General features: G+C 39.5%; 1 protein-coding gene across 1 annotated transcript in view; it reads right to left on the bottom strand.

Annotated features, from left to right (window-relative positions):
* Positions 1 to 17,453, bottom strand: part of Ints4 (integrator complex subunit 4) — a 69,200-nt gene that overhangs the window by 27,033 nt on the left and 24,714 nt on the right. The window contains exons 9-13 of the mRNA XM_051192270.1: positions 13,684 to 13,755; positions 10,967 to 11,141; positions 9,191 to 9,396; positions 5,940 to 6,082; positions 1,000 to 1,115 (exon numbers count right to left, since the gene is read on the bottom strand). Of these exons, the coding sequence (XP_051048227.1) occupies positions 1,000 to 1,115; positions 5,940 to 6,082; positions 9,191 to 9,396; positions 10,967 to 11,141; positions 13,684 to 13,755 (712 nt within the window). The remainder of the gene's footprint in view (positions 1 to 999; positions 1,116 to 5,939; positions 6,083 to 9,190; positions 9,397 to 10,966; positions 11,142 to 13,683; positions 13,756 to 17,453) is intronic.

The raw sequence follows: 17,453 nt of genomic DNA, 5'->3' as shown, positions 1-17,453 counted from the left end.
TGGAAGAGAGCCTTGCCCATATTATCCAAGCCCTCTACCACTGAGCTATATTCCCAGCCTCTTTCACCATCCCCCAGTCTTATAAAAGAAAAAGACAGCTTCCCAAGTCCCTGTAAGGACTCAGGCATTATGCAGGCCTGGCTCTGTCACCTGGCAGAAGGCACTCAGGCAGGAGAAGGACAGGCTGGGCTGGCAGGCAGAGAGAATGGATAGGAGGAGAAATCTAGGCTCAGAGGAGGAACAAGAGGAGGAGGAAGAGAGAACAAGGGACATGCCCCAGGAGACATACAGAAAGAGAGTAAGAAAGATAAAGCCGGATGGTGGTGACCCATACCTTTAGTCCCAGCATTTGGGAGACAGAGGCAGGTGGATCTCTGTGAGTTTAAGGCCAGCCTGGTCTACAGAGCAAGCTCTAGGACAGCCAGGACTGTTTAACAGAGAAACCCTGCCTCAAAAATAAATAAATAAATAAATAACCCAGAGGAAAATGAGACTAAGCTAGGCCAAGTATTCATAACCAATAATAAGTCTCTGTGTCATGATTTGGAAGTTGGCTTACGGCCCAAAAGAAAAAGCCTGGCTCACACACTTTTAATCCCAGCACTCGAAGGCAGAGGCAGGTTGAGTTTGTGACCAGCCTGGTTCCAGGACAGCCAAGGCTACACAGAGAAACCCTGTCTCGAAAAACAAAACAAAATCATCTAACAACAAAAGATAAAAATCCCCTCCCAGGGTTATGTGGCAAATTAGTGGTAAAATGTACAAAATATGTAATGAATATATGAAATGTAAGAAGTGGTAAATAAAAGGCTATTAAATGGCGAAGACAAACTGCTATGAAAACAATGAAAGCTGAGAACGGTGCCTGGAGTCCCTCTGACACACTATATTACTAAAGGAAACATTACAAGTAAAATTCAAACCACTGGGGAAGAACCACTGCTCTCTCTCTCTCTCTGCTGAGACAGCAGGGCCTTCTGAGCTAAGCACAAAGGATACAGGCTGGATCATCCATGTCTGGCTCAGCTGTATCAAAAAATGGGTGAGTGCTCAAGAGCTCTGGCACCAAAGGAAGCACAAGCGTCGGGTGCCGACTTCCCAGAAACTTCAAACACCTGAAACAAACAAATAGGAAGGACATCAGTAAATTAACAAGTCCCTCAACAAACACAGGAACTACATCAGAAAGCCTGATTTGGACAAGTCATCCATTTATTCAGGAACTCAGCTGATTCTTCTAGAAATGGCTATTAAGGAAATAGAAGAGCTCAAGTGCAGATTACTGGTTGCTTAGCAATAGTCAGTTCCTCTATCTTCCTTGTCAAGAAAACTGACTCCTTGGGTACCAGGACAACAGTAAGATGCTAAGAGAAAGAACATCCAGCCCAAGGGCTGCACCACTATCTGTTCAACCTACTACAGCAAGCACCCATTTCCCAACAGCTGGTCTGCTAGTAGTCAAGAACTCAGTTCTGGTCAATGGAGCAAGGGAAGTGGGCTGGGGAACTGTGCAGTAATAACTTTCTAGCACGTAAAGAGAAATGCAGGAAGGGAGCATCACTTTCTTTGGGTCTTTAGATGCTGTCTTATGAAGCAACCATCTTGCAACTGTGAGGGAGAAACCAAATGAACTCATCAACCAGGACTCTCACCCTGACAAGATGGTCAATCCTGAAACTAATTTATCATGAATTGCTATGTAAAAATCAGAATTACTATTTAAGATATTTTGAGCCTGGTTTTTATGTGTGTGTGTAGACAAAATATGATAACTAATATCCTAGGAGATGTCCTGAAACCATGTAGCTTTGGGCAGGCTGTTTTAAAAAAGATTAAAATGAGGAAAAAAAAAAAAAAAAAGCAAAGTATTTAAGAGTGTCATTAGTAAGAACCAAGTATAAGGAGAAAAATAAAAAGCTATTGTAATAAAAGGGAAGGGCTTTTCCAAACTATACAAAACAACACAAGCTAGCCGGCACATGCCTTTCATATCAGCACTCAGGAGCCAGAGGTAGGGTGAGTTCGAGGCCAGCCTGGTACAGAGCTAGTTCCAGAACTGTCTCGACCTCCCCTCCACTCAAAAAAAAAAAAAAAAAGAAAGAAAAAAAAAAAAAAAAGAAAAAGAAAAAAGAAAAAACCTTACACAAGTGAGGCAATTGTGTGTTTTATTTTTTGATTAAGTTCTGGGTTACAAGTGTTAATAATTTGGCTACACTGAATTACAAAGAGGGACTGAAGAGGTGGTAAAGAGCTTGGCATGCATCCTGAGGATGGATTCCCTGAGCACCCATGCGAACAACAACAAAACACAAAACTGGACAGCACTTAGCAGACTGATTGGAGTTGAACCCTAGGAGCTTGTTGGCCAAACAGTCCAGGTAACAAGCTCCAGATTGTGTAAGAGACCCTGTCTCTTACGGCTCAGTGGTTAAGAGCACTGACTGCTCTTCCAGACAGCTCGGGATTTGATTCCAGCACCCACAAGGCACCTTTCAGTTCCAGGGGTTCTAAGGCTCTCTTCTGGCCTCCAAAGGCACCAGCCATGCCAGGCAAACATCCATACATAAAAAAATTTAAAAATTTAATAAAATGGAAGTAACATTGAGGAATATATCCAACACTGACTTACACACACACACACAAACATGAACACACAGATACCTGCCCACCTCCCTCCACACAAGAAGAAATGGAAGTGTTAAGGTCTGTCCTCACTGAGTTCATACTCCAGCCAGTTGAGGCAGAGGTGACCAGTTAAATGAGAGGCTTTCCACATTCTGACTGGCAATGAAAAAAAGACCATCAGGATCAGCTCTTCAGAGACCAGTGAGCAGGCAGAACAGCAGAGGAGAGAAAACACCAAGGCTGGTTAAGAGCATTGGTTCTCACAGAGGACCTGGCTTGGGGTACCAGCACCCATAATGACGCTTATATCTGTAACTCTAGTTCCAGGGGATCTGACATTCTCGTCTGACCTCCTTGGGCACTAGGGATAAATGTGATACATGTACACACGTAGACAAAACCCTCACACACATAAAATAAATAACCTAAAAAAAGATGTTTCAGTGAATGTAAAATACACACACACACACACACACACACACACACACACACACACACACAAACACCAAAAAATAGGAAAGTGTTTTTTCCAACTTCTTTTTTGTGTTTGTGTGTGTGTGTGTTTTAAGACAAGGTCTTTCTACATAGCCTTGGCTGTCCTGGAACTCACTCATAGAGAAGACTGGCCTCAAAATCACAGAGATCCGCCTGCCTCTACCTCCTGAGTGCTGGGATTAAAGGCATGTGCTACCACACCCAACCTTTCATTCCCCTTTGTGGGACAGAAATCCCTTCATTCATTTTCTGACCTCTCAGCCCATTACTCACTCTGCCTCCAGGAACACCATAAAGACTGCAGTTTAGCCAGCTTTATTTTCCCTCCTTATATTCAGAACTCAGGTAGGAAAAGGAATTAAGCAGGTCCCACTGGAGACTCCCACACAGCTGAGCCTCTCTAAAACTAGACTTCATTTCTAATTGTTTGTTACTTAACTGATTCTTTTACTATCTTGTCCGACCTTTTTTATCTATTTCCTACCTCTCTTTTCTATGTTATCTGAGAGCAGACAATGAGCTAGTCAATTTCTAGATCTCGAAAGCACTTAACACAGTGATAACATTATAATAAATGCTCAGTAAACATTCAGGAATGACCGAGGCATAGAAACAGAACACCTCTAATCCTACTACTTGGAAGGCAATGGATCTCTATGAATTTGAGGACAGCCTGGTCTATATAGCAAGTTCCATGCCAGCTAAGGCAGCACAGAGTAACCATGTCTCAAAAAACCAAACAACTAATACACTTTTGCAATCATTGTTAATAATACCTTAACAACATACCGCTGATTATTCTTTTATTCCTTGGATCATATTCTCTTTTACTACTCTAGAGATTGAAGAAGTTTAAATGATGATTAAAATAAGTAAAATTTCACTTAAAAATTTTGTTCTTTTGTTTTGTTTATTGTTTACCCTTTAAAATTTTTCTAATCGTTTCACATGTATGGAGTGTTTTGACTGTGCCCCACTTTCATGCAGTGATCCAGGAGGCCATAAGAGGGCACCAGATGCCCCAGGAATGGAGTACAGACAATTGTGAGCCACCATGTGGGTGCTGGGAATAGAAACCAAGTCCCATGGAAGAATAGCATGTGCTGAGCTAGCTCTCCAGCCCCAACAAATCTTATCTAATACAAACATTTCACAATCGAATATTTCATCACATAGAATTAATCCTTCATTCTGAGTCTACACACTTAAACAGAGCTATGAACCACCACTATATATATCCATATCCTAAATCACCAAGTGTTTCTTGAAGACAATCAACAAATATATGTTGAATTGAGCTGAAATGGATTACACAAAAATGGGGAAATGGCAGAACAGAAAAATGGATATAAAAAAAATGTGATCTATAGCCATTTAAACAGTTCAGTGGGTTAAGGCACTTACTAATAAGAAGACTGACAGCCCAAGTTCAATTCCTAGGACCCACATGGACTCCCACAAACTGTCCTTCAGCCTCCATGGCACACATATACAGACACAAACACAAGCAAATAAACAAACAAATAAGCAAGCTATAATTTTAAAAGTGTAATCTAGAACAAGACTCCACAGGCATTTTTAGCTTGCATCTGCCAGGAAGCTGGAGATATGGTTGGGTGGTAGACTGATAACTATTACACAAAGCACAAGGTCTATATCATCTATCTCAATACTGGCATCAATATAGGTATATGTGTACATATCTTCCAACACCTTATTTAACCCACAGGCAATTTACCAATAGTTTTTCTTTTCTTTTCTTTTCTTTTTTTTTTAAAGACATGGTTTCTCTGTGTAGTCCTAACTGTCCTGAAACAATCTATAAACTAGGGTGGCCTCAAGTTTAGAGATCCACCTGCCTCTTCTGGGATTAAAGGTACATGCCACTATGTCTAGCTTAATACTTTGATGGGAGATGTCATTCTGTAATTATGTTTCTCTTATTGGTTAATGAATAAAGCACAGTTGGCCAATAGGAAAGCAAGATAGGCGGGACTAGGAGACAAGGAAGATTCAGGGAGATGCAGTGCAGAGAAGACTCAAGATGTAGAGACTTGAGTGCTCTTAAAAACTGAACCATCTCTCCAGCCCAGTAATTTTGTTTTTTAAGATGAACCCCCCCCCACCTTTTAGAATGTCTTCATCAGATAAGTTCACTAAAATATGTAAATCCTAAAACATATATTTTATATTACATGTATGCAGGTAGTTCTTCAAATAGAAGTTAATAAATAGTATTAATAGTTTGGCTGAAGCCAGTAAAGCTAACGGTGACTGGGTGGAAAAATGACTGAAATTTTCAAGTGCCAGCCTTGCCTCTAAACTTAACCATTATGGCTATGTTGCTACAACATGCAACAGACTAGGGACTGTAATGAGAAAAAAGAAACCTAAGAGTCATCTCTATACCCTAGAACTTGATAGTCCAAACATGACAGAGACAGGATATTTACAAGGTGGATGGGTGGGAACCTCTAATCGAATACATGGAATTCATCTTAGGAATCAGAATTTGGAAAAGGTCGGGCAATGGTGGTGCTTGCCTTTAATCTTTAATCCCAGCGCTTAGGAAGCAGAGGCAGAGGTGGAGGCCTGGTCTACAGAGTGAGTTCCGGGACAGTCAGGGCTACACAGAGAAACCCTGTCTTGAAAAACAAAACAAAAATAAACAAACAAAAAAATGAGTTTGGAAAAGTTGAACCCAGTTTCTAAATTAAAGGTGAAAGAGGGCTACACCTAATCTGTGATGATCCACCAACTAATGCACGTTGTACAGTCATCTTACGACAAGACTTAGTAAACGAGGTAAACATCCTTACTTCCATATGGAGTCCCTGTCAGTAGGGTACTTGGTTAAGTTTTTTAGTAGCTCCACCAGTGCAAGATGAATCCCTTCTTTTGTTGAAACATTAGTACAGCATAAGAGTTCATGAAGAGCCTCTCTAATATCCCTGGATGAATCCTTTTTCAGAAGAGAAAAAAGAAAGGTAATAATTAACAACAGTGATTGCTAGCAAACTCAGGTTCCACCTATCATCCTCTTATCCATATCTACCTTTCCATATACATGAAGAAATATTTAGAAATTTGCTAGCTAAAATTCTTGGGAAAGTCCTCATTTTATTAATCTAAGAAAGGGCCTTGCCTCCTTCTATTCTCTCTCTTTCTTCCTATTTTTATTTATTTGAGACAGGAGTTCATTCACCATGTACTCTTAGTTGGCCTAGAGTTTGTTATATAGACTAGGGTAGCCTTGAATTACAGAGATCCACCTGCCTCAGCTTCCTAAGTAATAGGAATAAAGGTATGTACCACTTCACCTGGCTTCTCTGTTTTTGGGGACAGGGTCTCATATAGTTCAGGCTCATTTTGAACTATATAGCTGAGAGATGTCCCTGACTCTTGATCTTCTTGCCTAAACTTCTTAAGTGCTAGGATTACAGCCCTGACCCACTATTACAGCCCTTTTGTTCTTTAACCTTCCTTTTTTTTCTTGTCTGACTCCAAGTTCTAAGAAACTCCTTACAACTATGAAACAGAGCAGGTTATGTTGAATATGATTTCACACACTTACAGTCTTGAGCACTTGGGAATGAGAAGTAGGATTATGACTTTGAGCATAACCTTAGATACATAACAAGACCCATGCACAAACAGAAGGAGGAAGAACAGGATGAGTTGAGTGTTTTATAATTAAAAGGAAAAAAAAAAAACTCATAAAGGCCATAAATAGTATCATGTGTAAAAAACAGCATGGAAGCCTGCATGAGCAGAGCAAACCAACAAAAGAGTAGTAAGACTGTATGAGCTGGCCCCACTACCCTCCAGTACCACATCACAGATACGCACAGTAATTTTTCTTTCTGGCACACAACTCTCCTTGATCTTTCAACTGTGCCACATTCCCACTCACCACAGATCTACATCTGCTTCTCTCCTGCCTGGAATGTTCTTCCCCTTCACACACTTCCCCTTCTTCTCTGAGTTCAGCTTTAGATTCTTTTCCTGACTGCTATATTCCCTAACCCCAAAGAATCAAATTCCCCTGATACACCCTTATGGCATCTCACTCATGCTATGGACTTATTTTATTATTATGCCTTTGTATCACTCTTTCTGACTCCCATTAAACCATAAGGATCATGAGAGCAGGATCATGGCACTTACTCACTATTATAACTTCCCCTACAATAGTGCCTGGCACACAACAGACAGATATAACAAAGACAACAGGGAAAAGTAAAGACCAAAGAGAGGGACTGAGGAGCTGAATGACTCTAAACACTGTCAATTTAACCATAAAATAATGCCTCCCTAATGAGCGAATCTCCATGGAGGTCAGCAGGAAGCTGTATTGATGTCTTGGGAAAACGTTCAAACTAGTAAGAAAACAATTTTAACTTATGTGTTTCTTAAGAACTATATAGTTACCAGTTATGTGGTTAACTTGTGCATAGTTGTTTCAGGAAATATTTGCTAAGCATTCACTATGACTACGTCACTAGACTGAGTCTGAAAAGAACATAATAAAAGGCATCACCTAGCGACTCTACTTACAGAGTTAATGATTTCATCAGGTAGATAAAACAGACAAACCTGCCAGATATCATAAAAGAAGTAAGAAGACACGTGGGACTAGTATTTAATACAGATCAAATGACTGACTACTGAATGTAACAATGTATCTGATATAAATTTCAAAAAGGTTTTAAGAATGAGAAATGCTGAGAGGCAACTTCTCTCCACAAAATCTTTCAACAGTTTTCCACAGTGCTTAGATTAAGACTCAGTGCATACAAGCCACTTGCCCCCTGCCGATCTCTTTCGAAGACCTCTGCTTTCTCACTAAGATCCACAAAGACTGAAATTCTCACTCCGTTGTACCTTAACTTTTCCAGGGGCAGTTCTTCTGCCTCAGTCTGCACAGGAATGGCCGCTCTGACCTTTAAGTATCCTCTCCTCAGAAGCCTGACAAACCAGATGATAAGTACCATAAAAATCTCCTATGTGTCTAGACTGTGCTTAATGAGAATGGGTATCTGTTTTTGACACAATATTTCCATTCCATTGACAGTACTTCATCAAGAAACAAATTTCTCTAGGTAGGACAGTATCTCAGCAGAGCCCCAAAAAGAAATTCCAGCTGAAAGGCTCAAAGCAAAGAAGGGCAGTAACACAGTAAATGTAAGGGAGTCGTGACCAGCAGAATGGAAGATAGTTTATACGTCTAAATCCTTGGAAAATTCTGAGTTGAGGAGATTATACTACATGGAGATAAATAGAATCCCAATGGGTGTGAAGTAGCAAAGAAAGGCACAAAGACACAGAAGTGATTATAGTATGAAATCCAAGGTCAGAAACAATAATACATAAAGCTAAGAGCCAGGTAAGATGGCTCAAGTCTGTAATCTAATCACTGAAGAGGCAGAGGATTCCCTTGGGTTCAAGGCCAGCCTTGGATACAGAAAGTTCTAACCAGACAGAGTGAGGCATTGTCTCAAGGGCTACAGAGTGAAGCATTGTCTTAAACAAAGGAAACTAAAAAGGATAGAGAGCACCTATGACAAACAACACACACAACATAAATTTGCCTTCTTAGAATTACAAAGACATGAAGCCCAGAGCTGTGGTGGCATACACCTTTAATCTCAGCACTCAGGAGGCTGAGGCAGGAGGATCTCTGTGAGTTCGAGGCCAGCCTAGTCTACAGAAAGAGTTCCAGGACAGTCTCCAAAAGATACAGAGAAACCCTGTCTTGAAAAACCAACCAAACAAATATCTCCTGTCTTCTTCTTCCTGAAAGAAGTGTCCTCATAACATTTTTTTTTTTTTTTTTTTAAATCTCCTTGACTGAGCCAGCTCAAGTAGGATGTTCTTTTTATTCCCTTCCCTGGTCATAGCAATAGCAAATTTATTCAAATTTCCTGCTAATATTCAGCTCCACTTTAGGAGGAATATGGTTAGAACACAGAACTTTGCCATCTATACTGACCAGTGCCCAACACAATATCTGGTTTTAAAGGGGGATGGCCTCATATGAAGAAATGAATTACCAACTAGAAACACTCACCTCTAACACAGCCAGGACAGTATCAAGCTGATCTTCTCGGAGGGTGATATTGTTAGAGATTTTTCTCATGGTATGTATAGACTGTAGACGCACTTCCTCAATTTCATCATTAAACATGTCAACTAGGAAATCAAGGCATTTTTCAGCAAAAGAGGGTGAAGACTGCGCCAGCATACAGAGAGCCTCCACAGCAGCAATGCGAACCTCTAAAAGATGAAAAACAAATTAAACTGAACATTATCTAAGAGCCATAAAAAACATGCACTCCTTCTTACACAGGCCATTTTTATTCTCTACTCATCTCTCACTCTATAGATTCTCCCTGTAGCTGCTTCTTCTTGTTGTCACTATCACACTGATGCACAAACACAGGCTTTGTGTCCCAAGGAATAAGGCCCATATCTTATTCCATTTGCATATAATCAAGTAACACATCGGCCTAAATATACTGAATTTCCTAAAAATGGTGTTGCTATATCTCAGCATTCCAACTATATGAAAATATACTTAAATGTCAAATGTTAAATAACTTATTCCTATTAAGGTTGAAATAAGCTAGCTATTATCATGTTAGAACAAAGAATTGGCAAAATGAATTTCCTCACTACAAAGTCTATAAAAGAAGAGAAAACACTAGGACCCACACCTGTAATCCCAGGTAGGCATCACACTGTGTATAATTAAGGAACATGCTGCTCTTATAAAGACAGTTCTCAGCACAAACAGTGTGATCTTCAGTGATCTTCACCACTTCATGCCTCTAGGAAGTAATCTGCAAACTGAGCTACAACCTCATGCTCTAACTGAACTTTTCCAAGGCTAAAAACAACAAAAAGAGGGGAAAGGAAGATGGGAAGAGGAGGAGAGAAGGAGTAGGAAAAGGGAGTTGAAGGGAGAGATGAAACTGGGAAGATACTTCTCAAAGTAAACACAATGGGGAAGAGAGGTGCAGAGGGACATTATAAAAAACCTTCAGAGTCATAATGCATGTATGGAATCAGAAAAACCTTTAAAGGAATAATAACTGTACAGGTGTGGCTATGTATACCTTCAATCCCAGCACTGAAGAAGCAGAGACAGGAAGATCTCTGTGAGTCGATGACTGGCCTGGTCCATATAGTTAAGTTCCAGGCCAGCCAGGCCTGCCTATATAGTAAGGCTCCATTAGATAGATAGATAGATGACAGACAGACAGATAGGACACAAAAATTTTCAAAAAGGCAAAAGGAAGATAGAAGAAAGACTTTCTGGTCATAAACACCTGAATTTAAATCTTGCTGTCTGAGTAACTAAAATTATTATTAATATGACCTTTTTTTTTTTCTAAGTGCTTTTTACAGATATATCAGGCTAAATGCTTTATGTATACACAATCTCATTTTTATAGCTCAGGAAGATGCTTATTATTATCAGCCTCATTTATAGAAATGTTGATATTTTAATTTAACCAATACATCATACTGCTTGGGCCTTAGCCTTTCCTTCTTTACAAGTGACTGAAAGGCTAAATGAAAAGACACACTTCATAAATTTTATGTTTGCAATGTGTGTTTATGAGAGATACAATGAGAGCCATGGCATTGAAAGTACAATTATGGAGTTACATCTCTCCTTTCACCTTTCTGTGGGTTCTGGAGAGCATTCTCAGGTCTCCAAACTTGTGTGGGAAGCACCTTTACCTGCTGAGTCATACGGCAGGACAAATGATGCCTTCTCCTATATCTGACACAAAGCAAAGCATGTGGGTATTACTGATAACGCAAAGCCAATACTTACCATACATCTCATCTTCCAACCCATGAACAAAGGCTCCACAAGCTCCTGACTCTATCAAGTTCACGGCCCCTGTGTCTATTTCTTCCTTGGGAGCATCATCTCCCCATTTCCTGCCGCTGGAAAATTCCCCTGAACTGTAAAGCTCCTTGGCACGCTCATGTGCAGTGCGTTTTCTCTGTAGAAGATGACAACAATTACAGCTTGTCAAGAACACTAAGGTACACCTAAAACTGAGAGGAAGTAGGCAACAATACTGCTCTTGGAGATGACTCAACAGTTCAGAGCAAAGAAATACAAATCTAACTTAAAATGAGACAAAAAGTTCACAAGTCTGTAATAGTTTCCAGGAACCTAGGTAAAATGTTGACTGGATAGGTGGCTATGCTTACCATTAAACACAGAAAAGGAGAGCCAGAGAGACAGATAAGAGCAATGGCTCTTCAAACACTGTCTCCAGTAGAAAATATACACACTCTAAAAAACAAGTTCTTCAGTCTCATTAGGAAACATTGTCTCTTGCTTGATGGGAGATGCCATTACGTATATATGTTTCTCATACTGGTTAATGAATAAAGCACTGTTGGCCAATAGGAAAGCAAGATAGGCGGGACTAGGAGACAAGGAGGAAAGAAGAAGGAGTGAGGAGTCAACATGGAGAGTGAGGAGAAGGCAGAACTGCCAGCCGCCTCTCACTGGTAAGACCATGTGGAAATACATAGAAATGCGTTAATACTTAAGGCAGAGCTACCTGATAAGAAACAAGTAACTGGCCAAGAGATTATATCAAATATAGAGTCTCTGTGTGTTATTTGGGGCTGGTGTGGCGGCAGGCGGAAAAACCTTACTCTTTACACTTGCTGGGCAGTGGTGGCTCATGCCTTTAATCCTAGCATTAGGAAGGCTGAGGCAAGTGGATCTCAGTGAGTTCCAGGCCAGAGTCTACAAAGCCAGAGATATTATACAAAGAAACCCTATCTTAAAAAAAAAAAAAAAAATCAAAACTACAGCAGCAAAAAAGAAAACATTGTCTCTCTATAGCAACAATATGCTCTAGTTGAGCAAAGCTGTACTCTACAAATAACTTTCTAGTAGAGTACTTAGGGGGAGCATTCTGATGAGCAAAAGTACTTCACAGGTATGGTTTTCATCATAAAGAAGTAACTGCTACTCTGCTTCATACTCTAATTCTTAAGCATCTTAGAAACAAGTCCTTAATTCATAGATGGTCATTTCAGAAGCATCAATGAGTCAAAGTATCAGAGTCTATAAGGATGTCAGACACACCCACAATACATCAGGCACCTGGCAATGTGTCTTGGAAACCTTCAAATTGCTCATCTCATCCCATTCATCACAAGCACTTCCTTCCTTACACTTCTACCCAGTGCACCAGAAACAGACATAATACAAATCAAGGGACGCTATACAGCACTGTTTATGAAATGCCTACATCAACTCCAGAACTATTCTGAAGGATTTAGCTTATGGAATAATTAAAAAAAAAAAAAAAAAAGGAAGGGTCACTAAGGGCACAAAGATAATATCCTTCACATGATTTACAGTGGTAAAAAAATCAGAAGAATCTTTGAGCCTAGTGTGGTGAAAAGGCTAGAGTGATGGGCCACATATTTAACAAAGTATGCAATTGCTAAAGAAGTGAAGTATAAACTCAGCAATTAAAATTTAGTGTGTGATTTAATGGTGAATGTAAAAAGTAGGCTACAAAATTATCTACACACAACAATTCAGGGTCTAAAACATTCAAAAAGCTAGAGAAGACACTAAAATTATCAAAGGCTCTGGGACTATATATAAATAATCTATTTTCCCTTATATTTACAAAAAAATTCTACAACTCTGTTATGAATTTATAAATAAAAATTAAGTTACTGACAATGAATGCACACATTACATTAGGTTGATAGGAGATGTCATTCTGTATATGTTTCTCATACTGGTTAATGACTAAAGCACTGTTGGCCAATAGGAAAGGAAGATAGGAGGGACTAGGAGACAAGGAGGAAAGAGGAAGAGGAAGGAGGAGTCAAGATGGAGAGTCTGGGGAGACAAGACGCTGGCCCCTTTCCCCAGTAAGAAGACCACGTGGAAATAGTAGATTAACAGAAATGGGTTAATACTTAAGACAGAGCTAGCCGATAAGAAACTAGTACAATAGCATTGTACCTAATACAGAGTCTCTGTGTGTTATTTGGGGCTGGCGCAGCAGCAGGACAAGATTGGGTGGCAGGAGGAAAAACCATACTCCTTACATTAGGTCATATTTCATCTTGCTGACCATGTTAAAGAACCACCACAGTTAACACCTAAGGCACTCCACAGAGGCATTTAGTTATTGTTCACAAAAAGGATTCACTATTCACTCATTCTTCCACGGGAACTGTTACTAAATAAGAGTCCCACCATGTCACACGTCACACAAAATAAGATCAAGATCTCCATAGTTTCTAAGGAACAGAAAGCAAATCATACTTCTTTTTTGTTTTACACAACCTTTACAAAGTATTTTATTATAGAATGAAATGCATGATGTAGCTTGTAATTTGGCTCATTACTATGATTTTGAATTAAAATGAAATCTAGTAACCTATATAAATGTGACAAATGCATGGGCTGCTAAATTAAATCAACACAGTTCACCACATATCTATACTGATATTGATTATAGAAACCCAATTTAAAAAAAGAATTCAAGTTACCCTCAGATCTGACATTAGCTTCTTGTCAAGAGTCTGCTCCAAGAAATGAGAACTGACTTGCTCCATAGAGCCCTGTAAAAAGAAAAAATCCAAAGCATATTCCAAACATCACCTTAACATACATAAAAGTAACATCATTTTTTTTTTTTTTTTTTTCTGGTTTTTTGAACCAGGGTTTCTCTGTATTGTTTTGGAAGCTGTCCTGGCACTCACTCTGTAGATCAGGCTGGCCTCGAACTCACAGAGATCCACTTGTCTCTGGCTTCCCAGTGCTGGGATTAAAGGTGTATACCACCAACGCCCAGCTAACATTATTCTTGATAGCTAAGATGTAGGTTCTAAATCATCAGGAATAAATTATTAAGATGAAAATATGAATAGCAGTAATAGAAGCTGCCTCTGACTTAGGTAGAAATCACTGTGTTCTATATACTGTTCTGAGACTTTTGAACATATCTCAACCCATTTAATCCTCAGTAGAACGATAATTGCCATCACTAGTTCTATTTTATGCATGGGGGAGTAACAGTTACAAATTCCAGAGCTGGAATATAAACACAGATTCCAGAAACCCTTTGTTTTAGTCATCCTTCCACATCATCTTTTTCCATTCCTCCCTTTTTTTAGAGGAGTGGGGTGAGGTGTCATCAAGGTCTCATATAACCCAGACTGGAACTCACTATCTATCAGAGGCTGGTCTTGAATTCCTGATGTTCATGTTTCTACCTCTCAGTAGATCTGACTTCCATTCTTTCTTATTCTATTCTTTCCATGCACTTATTTATCCACTCATATTTTAAATATATTTATGTAACAACCATTCAATTATATGCTTACAGTTATCAGGAACAAGAATACAAAAAAACAAAACAAAAAAAAAGACATCTGTTTACTGTCAATGATGTCAAAACTAATGAGAGAAATTAATAAGACTTAACATAACTTCAAACACATTTATAAAGGATGCTACAGAAACTAAGAAATTAAGTAGCATGTGGTACAGGGTAGAGATGCCTATGCCTGGAAAGTGGGAAATCACAGTGCAAACGTGAAGTAAAAGAATAGGCCATGTGGAAAAAATTACTGGCTTTATGAATAGAACACAGGTCCAAGGAGCCAAAAGTGAGGTAGGAAAGACAGGGACCAGATTCTAAAATTTGCTGTTAATTAGAAATAAGGATCTGTCTAATGAAAAGTATTCAGATAACCTGTATAGAGCACTTCATTTAAGGTGAGGGCACAGGGGATGGCTGAGGAGATGGCTCAGTAAGAAGAACACTTGCTATTCTTGCAAAGAGCCATGGTTTGGTTCCAGACAACATGGTATCACATAGTCACCTGTAATTTTTTTACAGTTTTAGAAGTTTTAGAAGATTTGATTATCTTCTGACTTTTCTGGGCACTACACATACATGATGCCTATACATAAATTCAGGCAAAACAGACACATAAAACTGTTTGTTTTGTTTGTTTGTTTTTTAAATATCTAGAAAACATGGTCAGGTGTGGTGGTGGTGCATGCCTTTAATCCCAGCACTCAGGAGGCAGATCTCTAAGTTTGAAGCCAGCCTGGTTTACAGAGTGAGTTCCAGGACAACTAGAGCTATTACACAGAGAAACCTTGTGTTGAAAAACAAAACAAAAAATAAACAGTTTGACATGGCAGTGCATGCCTTAGGGAGGCAAAAGCAGGCAGATCTCTGTGAGTTCAAGGCCAACCTAGGCTACATAGTCAGTTCCAGGTCAACCAGGGCTATATAATGAGACTAAGTCTCAAAACAACAGCAAAAAACAAAAACAAGCAAACAAAATTTCCCAAACCACAAAAGTTAGATCAATGTAAAAAGTGTTTATTTCATATTAAAAAGTTAGCTCTTCTACTAATCCCATGAAGAGTGTAACATACATTTTCTTTCTTCCTTCCTTCCTTTCTTCCTTCCTTCCTTCCTTTCTTTTTATTTATTTGAGGCGGGCTTTCACTCTGCAGCTCAAGATAACCTGGAGTTAGCTCATTAATTGTAACCTGGACTGGCCTTGAACTAATTGCCTGGTAATCCCACTCCATCCTCAAATGCTAGGATTACAATGTGAATCACCACACCTGACTAAGAATGGAACTGAACAATGGTTTTTGTTTTTATTTTTATTTTTAAACTTTAATTTCTTTTATGTGAATGGATGTGCCTATGGAGGTCAGAAGAAGGTGTCTCCTGGAACTAGAGATGCAGATAGTTGTGAGCCACTGTGTGGGTGCCAGGAGTCAAATCTGGATCCTTTGAAACAGCAGTAAGTGCTTTTAACCAATGAGCCATCTCTCTAGCATCAATAATGTCCATTCTTAATGTGAGAAATTGAAGCTGAGATTAACTAGTCTGCCTGTTTCAAATAAAGGAGGATGTAGAACTGTAGATCATAATGTTCACTCTGCAGCAGTGGTGAATGAACCAGCCATGGACAAAATGGAAGCAACAACACCAGCTCAGGCAGCTACAAGAACAGGCCTTAGACATATGAGGCATACTTCTCAGTGCTGTGATTCCTATGTTAACAGACATGGACATGTTTACACAGGCTTGCATTTTTCATTCCTGACTGGCCTGGACCTTACTAGAGTGGGTTGTCCTCTAATTGCAGTGATCCTCCTGCCTCTGACTCCCCAGGGCTGGGATTATAAGCATGCACCATCACACCTGGTGAAATCTCTTTCTCCACAGTTTTATTACCAGCATTACTTGGATTTACGAGCATTTTCCCCAACAAAGAAACATTCTAATGACTTTATAGGAGGTTTTTTTCTTGAGTTTTCATACCGCCTCCTTCAGTGCCTTCTGCTGAGCACTCTCCTAACACAGCAGCAAAGAGGCAATACTCACATCAAGCCTCAAGAAAGTTTACATTGCTTAGAGTACAGGTTCAGTCCCATCTAAAAATAGCTGAAGCTTTCTATTTTAAATTCACAAACATCAAGAGCATAATTCAATTGAAAAAAAAAAATGGTGAACTTACATTAGTAGGGGCTCAGCAGAAAAGTAAAAGGGATGGATTTGAAAATGTCATAGAGACAGAACTGATTGATATAAGATGATGAATCAATGGAAAAAGGTCATATAAAATAGAATTCCTAGTCAGGCATTGTGAGGCACGCCTTTCTTTAGTCCCAGAACACAAGAGGCAGAGGCAGGCAGATCTCTGAGCTGGAGGCCGGCCAGGCCTACATAGTTCCAGGCCAGCCAGAGCTACACAGAGAACAGCTCTGTCTCTGTTACATAGAGAAACCTTGTATTGAAAAACCAAAAGAAAAGAAAGAGAAAAAGAAAAAAGAAAAAAAGAAAAAACAAAACCAAACAAAAAATTCCCAGGGCTAAATTGCCTTGGTGGGTAAATAGGCTTGTGCCTGGGACTCCGCAAAGATGGAAGGAGAGAAGCAATTGCACAAAGCTGTCCTTTCTCTGACCACCACCATGGCATGCACACCTATACACACATTATACATTCACACACAATTTTTATAAATCCCTGAATTTCTCGAGTCCATGACTTAGCAGATGGCAGAATCATTCAAGAAAACACAATGGGAACAGTATTTGAGAGAGAGTTCACACACATTGCACTAAACAGAGCAGAATACACAGTCTTGTCTGTATTGAACAAACAATTTCAGGTAAGAGGGCATACCTCCACAACTGTATAATTTCCACAATCCGATCTAAACTGTAATCCTGAGAAAGCCCTTTCACTGGAGAGCTTTATAAACTGTTTCTGAACCTAGA

This window comes from Phodopus roborovskii, unplaced genomic scaffold (genome assembly GCF_943737965.1).
Source record: "Phodopus roborovskii unplaced genomic scaffold, PHOROB, whole genome shotgun sequence".
Classification (NCBI taxonomy): Eukaryota; Metazoa; Chordata; class Mammalia; order Rodentia; family Cricetidae; genus Phodopus; species Phodopus roborovskii.
This window is presented reverse-complemented; position numbering and strand designations above follow the sequence as displayed.